The sequence below is a fragment of the Euleptes europaea genome, chromosome 1 (assembly GCF_029931775.1).
Source record: "Euleptes europaea isolate rEulEur1 chromosome 1, rEulEur1.hap1, whole genome shotgun sequence".
Taxonomy (NCBI): Eukaryota; Metazoa; Chordata; class Lepidosauria; order Squamata; family Sphaerodactylidae; genus Euleptes; species Euleptes europaea.
The window spans coordinates 48497207-48517031 of NC_079312.1; the positions used below are offsets into that span (position 1 = coordinate 48497207).

Consider the following 19825-nt stretch of genomic DNA (forward strand, 5'->3'; position numbering starts at 1 on the left):
CTGTGTTATGGGGGAGATAGAAAGTATTGATCATATTCTTTTGTATTGTCCATTTTATTGTGAAATTCGTGCTGCCCTTTTAGATCCCTTTCTCTCAAATTATGCTGATCAAGCTGATGATAGTAAGATTAACCTGTTATCCTCCCGAAGTTCTGAGATTATTGAATCTGTGGCTAAATTTCTTGGTGGTGTAATTAAGAGGCAAGGTAAAATGATGTATAGTGGCTAGGTTATACTCTGTTTGATTGCTCGACAGTATGCCAATAAAGGTATTGAAAACTGAAATTGATTTCTGTTTTCAATGCTTTGTTCTCCACCAACCCCGCACAATTGGCCAGGGTGGAGGCTTGGCTATTATCCTCCATGAATCCTTCAACTTCTACAGACTTCCAATGCAAACTATCACTGGCGTTGACTATATGCCCCTGACATTGGGGACTAGGGATAGATTAGCCGTTCTTCTTGTCTACTGGTTCTCCAGTGGGCATCCTCTGTGAGTTGTCACAAGTATTGTCAGACGTGGTGCTGGAGGCTCCTAGAGTGATTGTTCTGGGGGACTTCAACATTCAAGCTCAGGATACCAAGATTTTATAGCTTCTTTGACCACCTTGGGTCTCTCCCAAATTGTGACTGGCCCAGCATGTTAAAGGGGTCACAGCCTGGACTTAATCTTTTGCTGCAGCTAGCCTTTGAGGGAAAGTTTGGTTTCAGGGCTGGAGATTAATTCTGAACCCCATGGTCTGACCACTTCCTACTTAAAACCAAGGCGAATGTGGCCCCGACACCCCATGTGAGAGGAGGCCCAGATAAAGTGATCTTCCCACAGAGGCTCATGAATCCCACTGGATTCCAAAATACTCTGGGGGATTTTGGGATTCCAGGTGTGTTCTGTTGACGCTGCAATGGAAATGTGGAATGTTGAAGCTCCTTGATGCTATCAACAAGGTTGCCCCTTGCCAATCTCTCCCACCCATGGGATGAAACACAGCCCCTGGTTTACCACGGAGCTGGATGATCTGAAAAGGGCTGGGAGATGTCTAGAACAGTGCTGGCGGAGAACTCTTACTGAATCTGACAGATCTTGCTATAAAGCTCATTGTGAGACCTATGAAGTGGCTGTGACAGCAGCAAAGAAAGGTTACTTCTCCAATATTACAGCATCAGCTAATTCGCATTTGTCCCAGTTGTTAGCTCAGAAATTGCTGATGCCTAAATCTGAGCCTCTAATATCCCAGGAACAGACAATTAGCTGTGATACTTTCACCAAGTTTCCGTAATGGATGTAGACAAGATCTGTGAAAGCCACTACTTGTGCCTGGGATCTTTGCCCATTCTGGCAGATAAAATCATGTGAGGACCACATCAACAAACCCTTACTATCTATTATAAATCAGTCACTAACTCAGGGCACCTTGCCTCGGCCGCTCAAAGAGACGGTTATCCATCTGCTGCTTAAAAAACCATCCCTATAGAAAAACAATGTGACCAATTATCACCTGGTCTCTAATCTACCTGTTGTGGGCAAAGTGACTGAGAGCATTGGTTCGAGACTTGTGGCCAGTACATGCACCGTCTGGCCTCCACTACTCACCCAGTTGTAGTGAATCAACTCCAAGTCTTCTTGGATAATTCATATGCCCTGGATCCTTTCCTGTCTGACTTCAGGTCAGGCCACGGGACAGGGACAGCTCTGTTACCTTTAGTTGATGACCTCTGTCTGAGTGTAGACCAAGGTCAAGCCTCTCTGTTGGTTCTTATTGGATTTATCTGCAGCCTGCACTATAGTAGCGAATGTCACCTTGCACTGGTTCAGTAGTGGAGGCTGGGAGATTCATGGGCTGCCGCACGTATTGGGGGGGGGGCGCTGACTCGTTGTTGTAAATGTGAAGCAGCTGGATGAGTGGAAGAGCTGCTGCCAAGGCAGTGAACTGATAGGACAGGCTACTGGGCAGTGAGTAGATTGGTGAGGGAGGGGTGATGGTGGGGGGGGGGTTAGGAAGGGAAATAAGGTTGCCAGGTCCCTCTTCGCCATCAGCGGGAGGTTTTTGGGGCAGAGCCTGAGGAGGGTTTGGGGAGGGGAGAGACTTCAATGCCATAGAGTCCAAGTGCCAAAGCAGCCATTTACTCCAGGTGAACCGATCTCCATTGGCTGGAGATCAGTTGTAATAGCAGGAGATCTCCAGCTAGTGCCTGGAGGTTGGCAACCCTAGAGGGAGAGCAGTTAGGGTTGGGTGAGTGGAGTGCCATGGATAAGGGGAGTAGGTAGGCAGAGCTGTGAGTGTGGAGGGTGAGTGGAGCCCCAAGGGGGGGTAGGTAAGCAGAGCAGTGAGGGTGGGGTGAGAGTGGAGTGCCAAAGGTGTGTGTGGAAGGTAGGTAGGCAGAGCAGTAAGGCAGCCATGAGATGAGTGGGTACAGAAAAATGGCTGGGGGTGTCAGAAGTCTGGGGACTAAGCTGTGACCAGTGGGAGAATTTTCCTGTGAGTTTCTCACAGGTCTCCACTTATCATATATACTCTCCCTTGACCACCAGGTGGCATAATTAGACCATGAACAGGCTAAATATTAGGCAACGTTAGTACCTCAGGTGCAAGTATTTATTTCATATTTTTCTAATTGGATGGTTCGGTTATATAAACTTACAATTTAATAAGGAAGCAATGTGATGCTAACATGGGGCTTGAAGGAGCCATCTAGTCTACTCATTAAAGAGCAATCACAGATGGGTGGTTTCCCCCCACATTCCACTTTAAAGATTAAGTCTTCTCTTGTGTGTTCTGATGTGGTTATCTTCCACCTTTCTGCCATTCCACCATACTTTGCCTTGTATTCTGCAGGTAGGGTTGCCAATCTCCAGGTGGTGGCTGGAGATCTCCTGCTAGTCTAACTGATCTCCAGGTAGGGTTGCCAACTGCCAGGTAGTAGCAGGAGATGTCCTGCTAATTCAACTGATCTCCAGGTGACAGAGATCAGTTCCCCTGGAGAAAATGGCCGCTTTGGCAATTGGACTCTATGGCATTGAAGTCCCTCCACTCATAAGAACATAAGTCAGGCCATGCTGGACCAGACCAAGGATCCATTAAGTCCAGCAGTCTGTTCACACAGTGGCCAACCAGGTGCCTCTAGGAAGCCCACAAACAAGACAATTAGGGCTATGTAAAAAAAATAAAAAATCCGTAAATTTTGGGTTTGGGTTCATTGGGACCAATTTTTTTCAGTAAACCTGGAATAAGCTGAATACCCTTACTGGTAAAAGGATATTTCGGCTTTATTTCCAGGTTTACCGAAAAAAATCGGGTCCATGATAGTCTATGGGGATTTTTTCCCAAAGCTCCTGGAGCTCTTTGGAGGTAGAGCTCCCAAACTCCCAGGGCAGCCCCAAGGGACTCTCCCTGCATGAACCCCAAAGCTTGGAGAAGATTGGGACAGGGGCCCGACACCATGGGGTCCGGAAGGGGTTGCCCCCTCCTTCATAAAGAAGCATGGCAAAGTTCACAATGCTTCTCTATGGAGGAGGGGGGTGACCCCCTCCAGACCCCACAAAACTGGACACCCTGACCCAGTCTTCACCAAACTTTGGGGTCAACCAAGGAGAGCCCCGCAAAGCCATACTGTGGACCCAGCAACTCCACCCTCTCCAAACCTCACCTTCCTCAGGCTCCACCCACCCAAATCTCCAGGTATTTCCCAACCCGGAGCTGGCAACGCTATCTGCAGGACCAGCTGGCAAGTATCTGTGCAGCTCATATGCTCGCTGTCTTGGTATTTTACTACTCCATTTGTACTTCAGATAGGGCGATAGTGCTTCAGCTAGGCCAAGCAACCTCAGCTGCTTCAGATGCTGACTTTTTGCAAAAATTTGCTCCTCCCAGTTTCATTCAGACTGTTGCACACCGTTTCTTTATTGTGGTTTCTTAAAGCAATTTTATTGGTCTCTGTGGTGGACAGAGCAGGATAGATTTGTCACATTGTCCATAGATGGTTCTTTCAGATGAAGGAGTTTCAGGGAATTCAGGATTACCTTTGTGAAGGTATGTGCAGGGCCCATGGGAGATGCTTATTCTCATACGTATGCATGCATAGGAATTGCTCCAGGGTTCGTTGTATAGTTGAAAAGGTTTTTTTTATTTTATTTGTAATATTACTTGGTGTAATCTAGGTTTCTATCATTATTTACCACCTCAGTTGCCTTCAGTATTTATTTGTTTTATCTATTCAAAAGCATCTTGCTATATCTCCACAGATTAAAGATGGCTATCTAGTGATGTTTGAAGAGACTACATACAGTGAGGGAAAAAAGTATTTGATCCCCTGCTAAATTTGCCCGTTTGCCCTCTGACGAAGAAATGACCAGTCCATAATTTTAATGGTAGGTGTATTGTAGCTGTGAGAGACAGAATAACAACAGGAAAACCCCCAGAAACCCAGAAGACAAAAGTCAGAGATTGATGTGCATTATAATGAGTGAAATAAGTATTTGATCTCCTATCAACCAGCCAGATTAGGGTTAGGGTTAGGGTTCTGCTGTCGACAGAAGCAATCAATCCATCAGATTCCAAACTAGCCACCATGACCAAGACCAAAGAGCTGTCCAAGGATGCCAGGGACAAGATTGTAGACCTGCACAAGGCTGGACTGGGCTACAAGACTATTGCCAAGCAGCTTGGTGAGAAGGTGACAACCCTAACCCTAACCGTCAACCTCCCTCAGTCTGGGGCTCCATGCAAGATCTCATCTCGTGGAGTTGCAATGATCATGAGAATGGTGATGAAGCAGCCCAGAACTACATGGGGGGAACTTGGCAATGATCTCAGGGCAGCTGGGACCATAGTCACCATGAAAACAGTTGGTAACACACTATGCCGTGAAGGACTGAGATCTTGCAGAGCCCGCAAGGTCCCCTTGGTCAAGACAGCACATGTACAGGCCCGTCTGCAGTTTGCCAATGCACATCTGAATGACCCAGATTGACATATTATGCTTTGGGGGTGTTTTTCTGCTAAGGGGACAGGACACCTTCACCGCATCAAAGGGACGATGGACGGGACCACGTATCGTCAAATCTTGGGTGAACACCTCCTTCCCTCAGCCAGGGCATTGAAAATGGGTCGAGGATGGGTCTTCCAGCATGACAATGACCCAAAACACACTGCCAAGGCAACAAAGGAGTGGCTCAAGAAGCAGCACATTAAGGTCCTGGAGTGGCCTAGCCAGTCTCCAGACCTTAATCCCATCGAACATCTGTGGAGGGAGCTGAAGGTTCGAGTAGCTACACATCAGCCTCGAAATCTTACTGACTTGGAGAGGATCTGCAAAGAAGAGTGGGACAAAATACCTCCTGAGATGTGTACAAACCTGGTGGCCATCTACAAGAAACATCTGACCTCTGTAATTGCAAACAAGGGTTTTGCCACCAAGTACTAAGTCATATTTTGCAAAGGGATCAAATACTTATTTCACTCATTATAATGCACATCAATCTTTGACTTTTGTCTTCTGGGTTTCTGGGGGTTTTCCTGTTGTTATTCTGTCTCTCACAGCTACAATAAACCTACCATTCAGAGGGCAAACAGGCAAATTCAGCAGGGGATCAAATACTTTTTTCCCTCACTGTATCTGTTTTCATTTGCCTCCTCCTTATTCCCTCCAAGTGTCCCCAGTTTCCTGATTGGCTTGTTTTTTTCCCCCTTCATAGTCTGCTGACATCACAGTCACCTTGTATATACTTCCATCTCTAAAAATTCTCCCTCTGTGTTTTAATTATTCAAAAGCCAAATACTTTTCAGATAAGGATATTTAACATGAACCACATGAAGTCACCTGCCCATCTTTCACCATCTTGCAGATGTAATACTTGCCATATCAAATGGTCTGTGGGGAGTGTCACTGCCCTGAGTGGGAAATAAACTTTGGCTTCTTAAAAAGTATTTTGTCAAAGTTCTTTCCTCAGAACTGGGGAGCTCGAATTTAAATTGTGTAGCTCTATGTGAAAATTTAATGAATCTTCTAACCATATCTGTTTAACCCTTGTAGATCCTGATGTATTATGTTGTGCCTAAATTTGTAATTTGGCCATGAGTGACACGGCTGGATGTCTTTATAACCCTTTGCCATTCAGTCCAGGCAAGCCACTCTTCTGACCTTTAAAATTTGATTTGATATGTTGTTCACAGATGGATCCTGACCAAGAGGCAGCGAGAAGGGGATTGCATAACACCCCAGAGAAGATGGCGTACTCTCTGGTTTCTGTACCGGAAGGAAATGATATATCATCCATCTTTGAACTTGATCCCACTACTTTGCGAGGGGGAGACAGCCTAGTTCCAAGGTAAGATGCTACAAATGGTTTGTGAATTGGCAATGCCTGTAGTCATTAGGAGCCCGAATAATGCCAACCCCAATTGCTAGGCAGTGTTAGGGTAGGCATTCAGAGGCCGTCATTTTTGGCAGAAGCAAATGGAGGAAACTTCTTTTCAGTGTTGCCTTAATGCATCCGTGGTTAAGTAACTGTGGGAGCGGATTAAAAATAAGAGAAGTGGTATGATGAAAACTGTAACACAGAAGGCCTTAAGATTGAATTTTGATTGTATGCAGCTATCAATCAGTACTCAGGAAGAACTATTGAAAAAAATGGCTTAACTTGCTGGCAGAAACTATACAGTGTAGCCTGCCACAGAAAGAACCCTAAGTTCATAGAATCAGAGTTGGAAGGTGCCATACAGGCCATCATAGTCCAACCCCCTACTTAATGCAGGATCAGCCTAGAGCATCCCTGACAAGTGTTTGTCTAGCCTCTGCTTAAATATTGCCAGCAAGGGGAAGCTTGTCACCTCTCTAGGGCAGCCAGTGTGGTAGTTGGCAAATGAGGTTTAATGTAAGTGCAGTAATGCACAATTGGTATGAAAAATCCTAACTTTAAATACATGCTCATGGTAGTATGACCTGGTAAAGACTGAAGGGGAAAGAGGTCTTGCTGAGGATTATTAGGAAAGGAATTGAAAACAAAATGGCCACTGCTATAATGCCCTCGTGTGCCAGTTTTAAATTGGGAGTCAGTGTTAGTGTTAGAGTCAGTGGTTTTACCCTGAAAACCAGAATACAATACAGTTTGGGAATATAAATTGTGGTTCAGTTTCTAGCTGGTTTCGCAAATTTGTTTAAAAACTCTTAAATTGTTGTGTTTTAAAGAGCCGATTGCCACTTTAAAAGATACATTTGCAGGTAGCAGGTTTCAGGGGACTAGAACTTTCCAAGCATTTCTTGGATTGCTAAGGTAATTATTCCTTGGGAACTACCTTACTATGAATATATTTAATTCTTTCAGGAACTCCTATGTCAGACTTAGACATCTTTGTACAAATACCTGGGTTCATAGCACCAATATCCCCATTGATAAAGAGGAAGAAAAACCTGTGATGCTTAAAGTAAGTCCAGCGATGAAGCTAATGCACATGTATCTCCTCCTAATACCAGAGAAACTGTTTTGAGGGAAGTGGGGAAAGAAAGGCCTCTTAGGTTCTAGTTTTGATTTGGGGCCTCTTTGCTTGGGCACAATCCAAGTTATTCAAATGGACTGGTGTGGAAACATGACTTGAGAGATTGCATCTTTTATTTTAAAAAATAAAGAAAACCAATAATCTGTTCAGGAAAGAAACTAAAAATAACAGCACTTCTGACAAAGTTTTTTGTGAATGTTGGGTATGTTGACCTCTGCCAGCCAGGCTGTCATTGATCCCATGTGCACTTTAATAGACTGTTCAGCTGCTGGTAAGATCAGTACAAGTGGAATAGCCCTCCGTCAACATGTACTGAGCTAAATTTCTGTGGTGGCTATCTTTTTTTCTTGTTTGGTGCTACAGTATGGCAACTGGGTCATGACTGTCAACCTCACCAGCAGTGTTCACATCAGTGAATCAATAATTGACGTATCTAAGGCACTTGGTTTTGGCCTTTGCTTTGAGAATTAACAAATGCTGAAGGGGGCTGCTTCCACACTGTTAAAAAAACATTCCCCATCAAAATTTCCCATTCCTGTTTCTCAAATCTGAACATGGTTTCCACGTCTTGATTGCACAGTGGCCTTATTGCTTTTTCAGTTTTTACTAGAGTACGACTAAAATTGCCTTGGCTTTTAGATTGGCACCTCTCCAGTAAAAGAGGATAAAGAAGCTTTTGCTATAGTACCAGTTTCTCCTGCTGAAGTTCGGGACTTGGATTTTGCAAACGATGCAAGCAAAGTGTTGGGTTCCATTGCTGGCAAGCTGGAAAAAGGAACAATAACCCAGAATGAAAGGAGGTGAGCGGATTGCAATGAAAGCTTTTTTTTTTTTTTTTAGAGAATAAGATGCCTCCAAATGGCAAGGAAAATCAGCTGAACAGGAGAAGAAAGGAAGCAAATTGCTGTCAATGTAACAGACACACCCCTTTTCAAAAATCTCTACCAAACTTAAAATTAGAATTTGGACTTCTTATAGTATACCGAATTCAGTGCTTTTAGGGTTGGTTTTAAATATGTATATTAATTTCTCCGGTAAGCAGTTCAACATATTATTAGAGAATTCATTGGTATTAATTTTTTGCTACAAATGTTACATTTTGGTTTAACGCTTAGTGTTTATTAAATCTTTCTAGATCTGTTACCAAGTTGCTAGAAGATCTGGTATATTTTGTTACCGGTGGAACCAATTCTGGACAAGATGTGCTTGAGGTGATGTTTGCAAAGCCAAATCGAGAGCGGCAAAAGCTAATGAGGGAGCAAAATATCCTGAAACAGGTACATTGAATAAGAGAGCTACTAGTGAAGTAGAGATTGACAAAGAATGGTAGATGTTTGCATGGGGTTCTCGCCATGTAAAGACAGCAGCCATAGTTTAGGTAATCTTCTCATATTTGCCATTTTCTGCTGATGGTACCAAAGGTGGGCTATGAATAACAAATGAATATATAGGAGAGGGTGAAAGGTCCAAGTCAGGTACGGGGGCGGGCATTTGTTTTCCTGTTGATGGTACTAATTTACACTTTATATAATCTGCCTTGAGTCTCAGTGAGAAAGGTGGTCTATAAATGTGTGTGGGTGTTAAGTGCCGTCAAGTCGCTTCCGACTCATGGCGACCCTATGAATGAAAGTCCTCCAAAATGTCCTATCTTTGACAGCCTTGCTCAGATCTTGCAAATTGAAGGCTGTGGCTTCCTTTATTGAGTCAATCCATCTCTTGTTGGGTCTTTCTCTTTTCCTGCTGCCCTCAACTTTTCCGAGCATGACTGTCTTTTCCAGTGACTCCTGTCGTCTTATAACGTGACCAAAATACGACAGCCTCAGTTTAGTCATTTTAGCTTACAAATGAATATATAGGATAGGGTGAAAGGTCCAAATCAGGTATGGGGGCCCATATCAAGTGAGACAATGCACCACACCTGACAACATGTAGCTGTAAATGTTTAAATACAAGTTCCTTAATCTTTTTTTTTAATCAAATAATTCCTCAGATCTTCAAGTTATTACAAGCACCATTTACTGACTGTGGAGATGGACCAATGTTGAGACTGGAAGAACTTGGAGATCAACGTCATGCTCCTTTCCGACACATATGCCGACTTTGTTACAGAGTCCTGAGACACTCCCAGCAGGACTACCGGAAGAATCAGGTTAGTGAAGTGAAACGGGGGAAGAATATAGTTGGTTTTGTCCAGGTTTTCATACTAAAGACTACTGATCTGTGTAACCTACAAGAGCATGAATTGCTTTTGACTCCATTCATTTAAATTGTGCCCTTTGTTTTCAACACATGACTCTTCAAAAGCTGAGCTTCATCTCAGACAGCTCTTGTATAAGTAGCTTCTCTTAGACAAAGGACTGCTGGAAAGGAACCATGGTGAATCACGTATTTCAGACTCAAGGACAATTGGCAAATGAACAACAGTGGGCTGTATATAGTAAAGCTTTTGTTGGCTAATATAATGGCATTGCTGAGGAAAGGGAAAGCCTCAGGACCATTGGGTTGCCAAACGCAAGTGAACTGTGCTGCTCTTCAACACAGCCTTTTTCTCAAGAACAACAAATAAGCTCAACAGCTTTCCATTCTCTACCATTCTTAGATTTTTTTAAGTGAAGTTATTCTATCCCTTTTTTTTAAACTCCTAAGGAATATATAGCCAAGCAGTTCGGCTTTATGCAGAAACAAATTGGCTACGATGTCTTGGCAGAAGACACCATCACAGCATTGCTCCATAACAACCGCAAGTTGCTGGAGAAGCATATCACTGCTGCTGAGATCGATACCTTTGTTAGTCTTGTAAGGAAAAACAGAGAGCCCAGGTGAGAGTTGCCAATGGGGGTTTGGGGGAGTCGGAGTGGGGATTTCTTTGTTCAAGCATATAGAATGTCAAAATTTGGAACACGCCATACTTGTTTCTTTATTTTTGTGACATCAAATATCTATGGAGAATGGTGTGTCTCAGATACCCACGGAGTTTCTTGATAACTTCTGTGCATGTTGTGGGGTGCACCTCCCGAGGATAAATTGGACAATTGGTCTCTTCCTTTCCTGTCAGTCTGTTGGATTCTGTGAATCTGTTCTGCTACTGGTGAAGCCTTCCTGTCGCAGAACGCCCATCTTCTACCAGAGGAGGCCTCCTTGTAGTTTCTCACTAGCTCTATAACTGGGCCTGCTACACTTAAAGCTTGCCTCATTATGACCTTTTCATGAGGTCCATAAGTATTTGTATTGCACAAGGCCTTTGAACTTCAGCAAATGTCAGCGAGGGTGCATTTTCTGTTCTCACACCCAGTGTAATAATTAGTGCACTCACTTCCCATCAGACTACCTTTTTATGTGTTGCGGCATCCGTAGCATGAATTGCAGTGACATGGTACAGTTTAATGGAGTGAAGTCTGCTGTTGATTTGCAGGTGTAAATGAGCCTCAGTTCCATAGCAGATGTGATTTTCACTTTTATAGCATCAAAGGCCATTTTGAAAATGGGATGTTGGGCTATGAGAAATGGCTCAAGGGGTTACATGTTGCATGTGAGCTGTGTTGCTAACCCCAGCTTTAAATGTGGGAGAGGGAAGTGGGGAAATCAGCTTGCCGTTTTTGTCCTCTTGCTAGTATTGTACAAAATATTAACGGGAGCTGCCTTTTTCTTTCAATAGGTTCTTGGATTACCTCTCAGATCTTTGCGTTTCCATGAACAAATCTATTCCAGTGACCCAGGAGCTGATTTGTAAAGCTGTGCTGAACCCTGCAAATGCAGATATTCTAATTGAAACAAAGTAAGTCTAGATGTTTAGAGAGAAGAGATTGTGGTGGATAGACTTTTTGCAAAGATGAGACAGACAGAGAAGTAGCCTCTGGTGTGGGCAACTGCAGACTATTCTTAGTAACAGAACAGTGGATGCTTTTTGATTTCCCCAGCCTACAATCGATGAGTCTCAAATGTGTAAAAGGAAATTGCTATTTAAATTTTTCTATAATAAACTTAGCACACTTAAAGGTAGGGTTGCCAACCTCCAGGTGGTGGCTGGAGATCTCCTGCTATTACAACTGATCTCTAGCCAATAGAGATCAGTTCCTCTGGAGAAAATGTCCGCTTTGGCAATTGAACTCTATGGCATTGAAGTCCCTCCTCTCCCCAAACTCTGCCCTCCTCAGGCTGTGCCCTAAAAACCTCCCACCGGTAGCAAAGAGGGCCCCGGCAACCCTACTTAGAGGTAAGTTCTGGTGGATAGCTGTTTTGGCCTGAAGTAGAAGAGCAAGATTCCAGTCCAGTATTGCCGTAAAAACCAACCCTGAGTAGTGCCTTAAAGACCAACTATGAAGGGAGCTTTGACTGTCAAAAGCTTATAGCCTGGAAATCTTTCACAGTGGGTAGCCGTGTTAGTCTGTTTGCAGTAGTCAAAAAGGGCAAGAGTCCAGTAGCACCTTAAAGACTAACAAAAATATTTTCTGGTAGGGTATGAGCTTTCGTGAGCCACAGCTCACTTCTTCAAATCTGAAGAAGTGAGCTGTGGCTCACGAAAGCTTCAGATCTGAAGAAGTGAGCTGTGGCTCACGAAAGCTCATACCCTACCAGAAAATATTTTTGTTAGTCTTTAAGGTGCTACTGGACTCTTGCCCTTTTTGACTCCTGGAAATTTTGTTAGTCTTTAAGGTGCTACTGGCTGAGTCTTGCTCTTGTCTTAAAGAGTATCTGATGAAGCAGATTTTAAATTAACAAAGGTTTTCCCCCTTCCCCACTCCATGGTGCATAATGTGTTCATCTAGTTGCCGGATAATGCAATGATGGCTGGTAGAAATCAGATTTCTGAAAAAGAAGAGCTGTCCAGATCTACAGAACAGAAATATTTTCCTCCTTTTAATTTTCTTCCTTGCACATTTCTTTAGGCTGGTCCTGTCTCGGTTTGAATTTGAAGAATTATCATCTGGAGAAAACTCATTGGAGGTTGGTGAGGATGAGGAAGAAGTCTGGTTATTCTGGAAAGACAGCAACAAAGAGGTCCGCAGTAAAAGTATCAGAGAGCTGGCTCAGGATGCTAAAGAAGGGCAGAAGGAAGACCGGGATGTACTCAGCTACTACAGGTTAACACCGCAAGCAATACTTGGCTATGGCAGTGTAACCTGAAGTGTTTCGTAAACTAACTCTCCCAAGCTACTTGTAATGAGATTAATTCACTTCCAGGGGTTGACTTGAGGTTTAATTGATACCATCTGTTTACAAGATGGCTATCAAGAGAGGTACATACTCTGTGTTAGGAAAGGACTGACCACGATATAGTCAATCTATGACAGCTGTTTTGTACAACCAAGCTATTTTTTGCAGTTATTTCATGGTGAGCATGTCTTCTCAAGTCTTTATTGATATTTGTAAGTTCTGAAGAATGGTTTGGGAGCTTGGGAATTATTGCTGAAGGGGCTTCTTGAACAAAATTGTGAAATACATACATTTCACCTCTTCTAAAGCTAATTAGAAGATACAGAGTTGACATTGGATTACAGAATTTTGTTATAAGATGCCATGCCCAAATTTCATCTTAAAAATACATTCTCCCATGTTGTGTTTCCTGACACTCATGTGCTTTCCTGTCACTCATTTCACTAAAGGTACCAGCTGAATCTTTTTGCCAGGATGTGTCTTGATCGGCAGTACTTGGCTATAAATGAAATATCCGGCCAACTCGACGTAGACCTCATCCTCCGATGCATGTCTGATGAAAATCTACCATATGATTTGAGGGCTTCCTTTTGCCGGCTGATGCTGCACATGCACGTTGACCGTGATCCCCAAGAACAAGTGACGCCCGTAAAATATGCCCGGTTATGGTCAGAAATACCTTCTGAAATTGCTATTGATGAGTAAGTATTTCATGATCTAAAGGCTGCCAGGCTTGAAGGTCTTCTTAGGTGTTTCCTGCATGGCTCGAGCCACTCCTATCTCACATCATACATGTAGTGTTGTGACAACATGATGTTCAGTTTCCTCCCAGTGGTGGCCAGTGATGTGGAGCAAGGACAGGGCACTGCAGGTGATATGGATGAAGAATGGCAGCTGCATATTTTGTGGCTGAAGCATCTCTTAGGAACCAAACTAGACGTTTCAGCCACAAAATGTGCCGATGCATACCTTGCTGCAGGACTTTTTTAATGGTTGTGTGCCGTGCATAATGAAAAAGTCAGGAAAACTCACTAGACTTAGCCTCATGGTATGTCTTGGATGTGCTCAGATGTTTGTGTTCAGAGACAACGGGGAGAAAAGAAGTTGGTGTGATTGGGGGGTCTGTTTCTGTGCAGTTCAAGCCTTTCTTGTCTTTCCTCCAGCTATGACAGCAGCGGAACTTCCAAAGATGAAATTAAAGAGCGGTTTGCCCAGACCATGGACTTTGTGGAAGAATATTTAAGAGACGTTGTCTGCCAGAGATTCCCTTTCTCAGATAAAGAAAAAAACAAACTCACTTTTGAGGTAAATGCCTTTTTGTGTGAGAGACTGCGTTGGAAGAAAACCCTCACTGGAATTAATTACATAAGTCACACATGTGATTGCGCCTTAAAAATGTAAACCATCTTACTCAGTAGACTAAAAGTCCCTCTAGCTCAGTATTATCTACAACTGGCGGCATTTCTTCCCAGCTTCAGACAGAAGCCTTTCCCAACTCTTTTTTAAGTGTTAACATGACACATTAAATGATGCAAAGTTACATAATAGGATCCAACCCACAACAAACTATGCACACTAGTACAGACCACAGTCCCCAATAATTTATCCAAGTAACTTTGTGAAGCCTTTTGTAACAGTGCCTACACTATTGCCTGTATAGAAAAGCCCTCTTGAATAACTAGGTTTTGCATAATTTGCCGAAGGCCAGGAGAGGCCTTCCTGACCTCCTCAGACAGGCTAGTCATAAGAACATATGGAAAGCCATGCTGGATCAGACCAGGTCCAGCAGTCTGTTCACACAGTGGCCAACAGGTGCCTCTAGGAAGCCCACCGACAAGACGACTGCAGTATCACCATCCTGCCTGTGTTCCACAGCACCTAATATAATAGGCATGCTCCTCTGATCCTGGAGATAATAAGTATGCATCCACAAAGTGGGGGCCACAATGCAGAAGGCACATGTATGGGCAGTTGTTAATTTTGCCCATTTGCAGGTTGGCACCTGCAGAAGGCCCTGCTCAGACAAGCAAAGCTGTCATGGCACAGCATAGGAGGAGAGATGGTCTCGCAGATACGAGGGTCCAAGGCCATGAAGGGCTTTGTATGTGATAGCCAGAACCTTAAATTGAGCCCTGTAACTGGTTCCTTACCTGAATCCATGCCATGGTGAGATTGAAGGTAGATTACTGTAATGCATTGTACATTGGTCTCCCCTCAAAATCAATTCGGAAACTCCAATTGGTGCAGAATGCCGCAGCTCGACTATTATTGGGGACTAGATGGAACAGGCATATTGCTCCCATTCTACAGTCGCTCCACTGGCTCTGCATCATTTCCTTATGGTAAGGAGCCATTTTTCATGGTAAGGAACCATTTTTCAAGCCAGGCTGAGTTGGAAGATATCCTTTTTTGCAACTGCATTAACTTGCTTCTCCAGCAGTAATGTTGGGTCTGGTGCAAACCTGAGGCTCTTAACTGAGTTGGCAAGGGTCAGCTTAACCCCATCTAATGTGGAGATCATAACGTCCTTCAAGAAATCTACAAGGTCCTAATATAACAATAAAGGTATAAACAAGCCTAAACAACACATTACATCATATATGGTTGAAAAATTATCCTCACATATAATCATTTGCCTCCAGTTGTTCCTTTCAATCGGAGGTGCCAGGGATTTAAATTTATTAGAAGGTGTGACCACGGACCTTGTCAATGTCATGTGTAGTAAGGAAGTTCCACAAGCAATTTGATTTATAGTTTTGTGGTCCTTCCAGCATATGCTTCGTCTTGCCACATTTAATCCACATGATGCATAATGTCATAACATTCCTTGTTGTGCTGGCCAAGTATTGCAGGGTTTTTTTTTTCTTCATTAGATTTATATACGGCATAATTCCAAGAAGTCAAGGCAGTTTCTACATATGAGAATGCAGTATAATACGTAAAGGCCATTATGATGCCCTTCTAGATGTATTATTCATTTGTGTATTTATTTTAAAAATTATACCCTGCTTTTTTGCCCTTATTGGGGCTACTAAGGTGACTAACAGATTAAAGATAGTTTCCGAGTTTGGTCTGCAGCCAGATTTGAGTCTGGTAGCACCTTAGAGCCCAACAAGATTTCTGAGGTAATCTTGGTAATTCATTTTGGGCCAACTGAAGCTTCTTAATTCTTCTTAAATGTGGGGCTATCAGATTTTAAACCTCTTAAACATGAGACAGCGTCATGTAGTGGATAGTAGTGGTGTACTCTAATCTTGTGAACCGGGTTGGTTTCCCCGCTCCTCCACGTGAAGCCTGCTGGGTGACCTTGGGCTTGTCACAGTTCTCTCAGAACTCTCTCAGCCCCACCTGCCTCACAAGGTGTCTGTTGTGGAGAAGGGAAGGTGATTGTAAGCTGCTTTGAGACTCATTAAAGGTTGTTCCTCTTCTTCTTCCTCTTCTTCTTTTTCTTCTTCGTTACATTAGGTAAGAGAGTGAGTGACTGGCCTTCCCTGTTAACTTCATGGCTAAATGGGGATTAGTAGCTGCGTTCCAACAAAGTACCCACTGTTTCTATTCTATGTGCTTTGTTACATGAAGATCTACATTACTATCCAGAAGTAGTTTAAAAACCTAAATAATATGTTAATGGAAGATTAATATTAAACTTGCTTTAGTGGATTGTTGTGAATTCCGTGGGGAAAAGGAAGTTTCAGGAACCATTTTTCTACACATTCATTGTTCTTCTTTTGATTTAAAACACAGGTGGTAAACTTGGCCAGAAACCTAATTTATTTTGGCTTCTACAATTTTTGTGACCTCCTAAGACTAACAAAAATCCTCCTGGCTATTTTGGACTGCGTGCATGTTGCTACTATCTTTCCTATAGCCAAAGTGGCCAAAGGAGAAGAAAGTAAAGGTAAGAGTGGCAAAGGAAAAGAAAGAAACTCAGCAGTGCAGATAAAAATACTTTTGGGGATGATTGTCCTTAATGCCATTCATTTCTTCACCTGTAGTCACAGAGTGGGGGCTATCAAATAAATGGAAGGGCATGAGAAGACTATGCAGGACTGGGAGAGAAACCTGTGTGAGGAAGAGCAAAGTCCCTCTGGATCCAGTCTTTGCTTGACTCTAGTTTCTTGATCCTATTAAGACCTTTGCATAATTAGACTAACCCTCAGCATGAAAACCTCTGTGTATGCTTTCAAATGTAGAATCATAGAGTTGGAAGGAGCCATACAGGCCATCTAGTCTGACCCCCTGCTCAATGCAGGATCAGCCTAGAGCAACCCCGACAAGTGTTTGTCCAGCTGCTGCTTGGAGACTGCCAGTAAGGGGGAGCTCACCACCTCCCTAGGCAGCCAATTCCACTGTTGAACTATTCTCGCTGTAAAAATAAAATCCCTAATATCCAGCTAGTACCTTTCCACCCGTAATTTAAACCCATTATTGTGAGTCCTAGCCTCTGCTGCCAACAGAAATAACTCCCTGCTCTCCCTGCCCTTCAAATACTTAAAGAGAGCAATCATGTTCCCCCCTCAATCTCCTCTTCTCCAGACTAAACATTCCCAAGTCCCTCAGCCTTTCCTCGTAGGGCTTGGTCTCCAATCCAGTTCCAGTCCAGAGTGCAGGGCCAAAAACGGAAGATCTAAATGCTTCCAGGTCTAGTTCTTGGGTGAACAGCTTAGTTTGTGTGCATCAGTGAATATTCAGTGATTAACTCCCTAATCATGATGGCCAGAAATCAAGACTTTTTTTTAAATATAAATTTAAATGTTCTAGTAAACAGTTCCTTGACAGACCTTGCCAGCAGCATGTGAGAAACATGTCGCAACATTGGATGCCCTGTTGTAGAGAACTGTTGTCATGTTTGCTCTGGATGATAATGAAAAAGTAGATATTTTGTAAGATTGGATTCTGTTGGCCTCACAGTGGGCTTGTTCCTCCAGCTTCTGGTGGAGAGTAAAAACATACTTATCAGGAGAAAAGAGCAAGAATCCAGTAGTACCTTAAACACTAACAAAATTTCTGGCAGGGTCTGAGCTTTCATGAGCCACAGCTCACTTCTTCAGATATAGCTAGAATGTGATCCTGTCTATCCTTAAGTAGAGAGGAGTGAATTAGACACACAATGGCAATGTAAATGTCAAAAGCAAGTAAATGACATTAGCAGGCGTGATTGGATTAGGTGTGGTATGCAGAGGGGTATTAGGCGTGGAGAAATTAGCATTGGTAATGAGACAGGAATCTCAGATCTCTATTAAGTCCAGGAGAATGCATTGTCTTGAGCTTCATTATTAGTTGTAATTCATCAGTCTCTCTTGCTAATCTCCCTTTTGAAATCCCTTTGTAAGAGAATTTATCAGGAGTTTCTCTTCCAAATGACTTTTACCTCAGTTTTGTGCCAGATGCTACCTGTGCAACATGAACATACATATATACCATGCTCATGATCTTGTATGTGAATGACTGAATGAACACAGAACATGTGCACTGTTTTCCCAAAATCTGTACCATCCCATGTGTATGCCTTTTGAAGAGGCTGATGACGACAAAGTTCTGTTAAGCACTGAAAATGCTGTGAACAGATAGTGAAGAATAATATGTGTGGTCTGCATTATATTAAGGGTTGTCAGCCTCATCTTCTGGGAATGGAGTAGGGGGTCACTGGGGATGTGTGGGGGGGAGGTAGTTGTGAATTTCCTGCATTGGGCAGGGGTTGGACTAGATGACCCTGGTAGTCCCTTCCAACTCTATGATTCTAAGCTGATTTGAGGTCATTTATTTATTTGTTTTATACCCTGCAGTCCCCAGCCAAAGGCCAGGCTCAGAGAGGCTAATGCAATGAGCATAGAGTTGAGTTCCCCTTAACACGTATCCACTTAGTCCTTGCAATATGTTGAGGCAGTTACACTTGTCTCTTTTTTTCACAGTTTGCAAACTATCAAAATACTAAGGACCCAACCTTTCAGTGATTCTGTAGTTTAGACATGGTGAAAATATGACACGGAACTATTTACCATTAAATCGGCTTCTACCACAGTGAGCAAAATGCCCCATCCGTCAGAGGCTGAGGCCAGGTTTCTCTGAATCGAAATGCTGCAGGACTCTTAATCTTACCTGTATCTCATCTGTCTGTTTTGTTCTCTCCTGGAAGGGAGCAACGTGATGCGATCAATCCATGGAGTGGGAGAGCTGATGACCCAAGTTGTACTCAGGGGCGGTGGGTTCTTGCCCATAACACCACTTGCTGCTGCCCCGGAGGGTAACGTGAAACAGGCTGAACCTGAGAAAGAGGACATCTTGGTAATGGACACCAAGCTGAAAATCATTGAAATACTTCAGGTATGCTTCCCGAATTGCTGTTGTGGCTCCTGTATTATGTTCACTGATTATCATTATTTTTTACCTCTTAGAAAGTTGGTGAGAAGAAACTCTCATTTTGATTGAATTGGAAGTGAATATGTTTTTAATTGAAAGCAGGATTGTTATCCAATGGCTCACACGCCTATAGAACATTGTATGATTAGGATTAAATTAAACTGTTTAAAAGATCTGAAGGTGCTGATAACTATGTGCATGCCCATGAATATAGTTCCTTGGCTTAATTTTGAGCTATTTTGAAAGCTAGGATTTAGCACGGATTGCCAGTGAGCATGTGCAGAGGGCATTTCAGTCACTGGTAATCCAAGATACTCTTACACATCTGAGGTTAGAAGCAAGGCTTCTAGGTTAGAGGGTGTAGTTCTGGTACTTCTCTTTGTACAAACCGTTGCATATATCAAAGAAATGAGAAGGAAGCTGAAACTCTTCATTCGGTATTATCACCCACCATAGATAAATTAGGTATGGTTATATAGGCTGAGTGATAATTACCTGAAATTATAGGCATAAATTGACAATTTTGAAGTTTGAATTTATTAATATTGAAGCAAGTGTACTGCAGTACTTGGAGTCACTGCTAAACTGAATTATGGTAGGAAATAATCCGAGATTCAGGCTCGTTACCTAACACAACCCAAATTTTTCTTTACCCAGCCATTATTATTTTTACAACAGAATAAGCTTCTGTGTTCTGTTATATATTTGAGAGAATGTGCGGGGGATGCACACTCACTTGTGCGTGTGTGCGCAGAGAAAGAGAAATAAAATTTAAATTGGTTGACTTTTTTCGCTTTCAAACTAGATGCAGAAATACT

General features: G+C 42.9%; 1 protein-coding gene across 2 annotated transcripts in view; it reads left to right on the forward strand.

Moving 5' to 3' along the window:
• Nucleotides 1-19825, forward strand: part of ITPR1 (inositol 1,4,5-trisphosphate receptor type 1) — a 244396-nt gene that overhangs the window by 92638 nt on the left and 131933 nt on the right. For both annotated transcript variants that reach the window (XM_056867281.1, XM_056867282.1), the window contains exons 10-21: nucleotides 6171-6325; nucleotides 7322-7421; nucleotides 8133-8293; nucleotides 8629-8770; nucleotides 9484-9642; nucleotides 10140-10312; nucleotides 11149-11268; nucleotides 12380-12574; nucleotides 13097-13348; nucleotides 13811-13952; nucleotides 16392-16545; nucleotides 18784-18971. In XM_056867281.1, coding sequence (XP_056723259.1) covers nucleotides 6171-6325; nucleotides 7322-7421; nucleotides 8133-8293; nucleotides 8629-8770; nucleotides 9484-9642; nucleotides 10140-10312; nucleotides 11149-11268; nucleotides 12380-12574; nucleotides 13097-13348; nucleotides 13811-13952; nucleotides 16392-16545; nucleotides 18784-18971 — 1941 coding nt within the window. The remainder of the gene's footprint in view (nucleotides 1-6170; nucleotides 6326-7321; nucleotides 7422-8132; nucleotides 8294-8628; nucleotides 8771-9483; nucleotides 9643-10139; nucleotides 10313-11148; nucleotides 11269-12379; nucleotides 12575-13096; nucleotides 13349-13810; nucleotides 13953-16391; nucleotides 16546-18783; nucleotides 18972-19825) is intronic.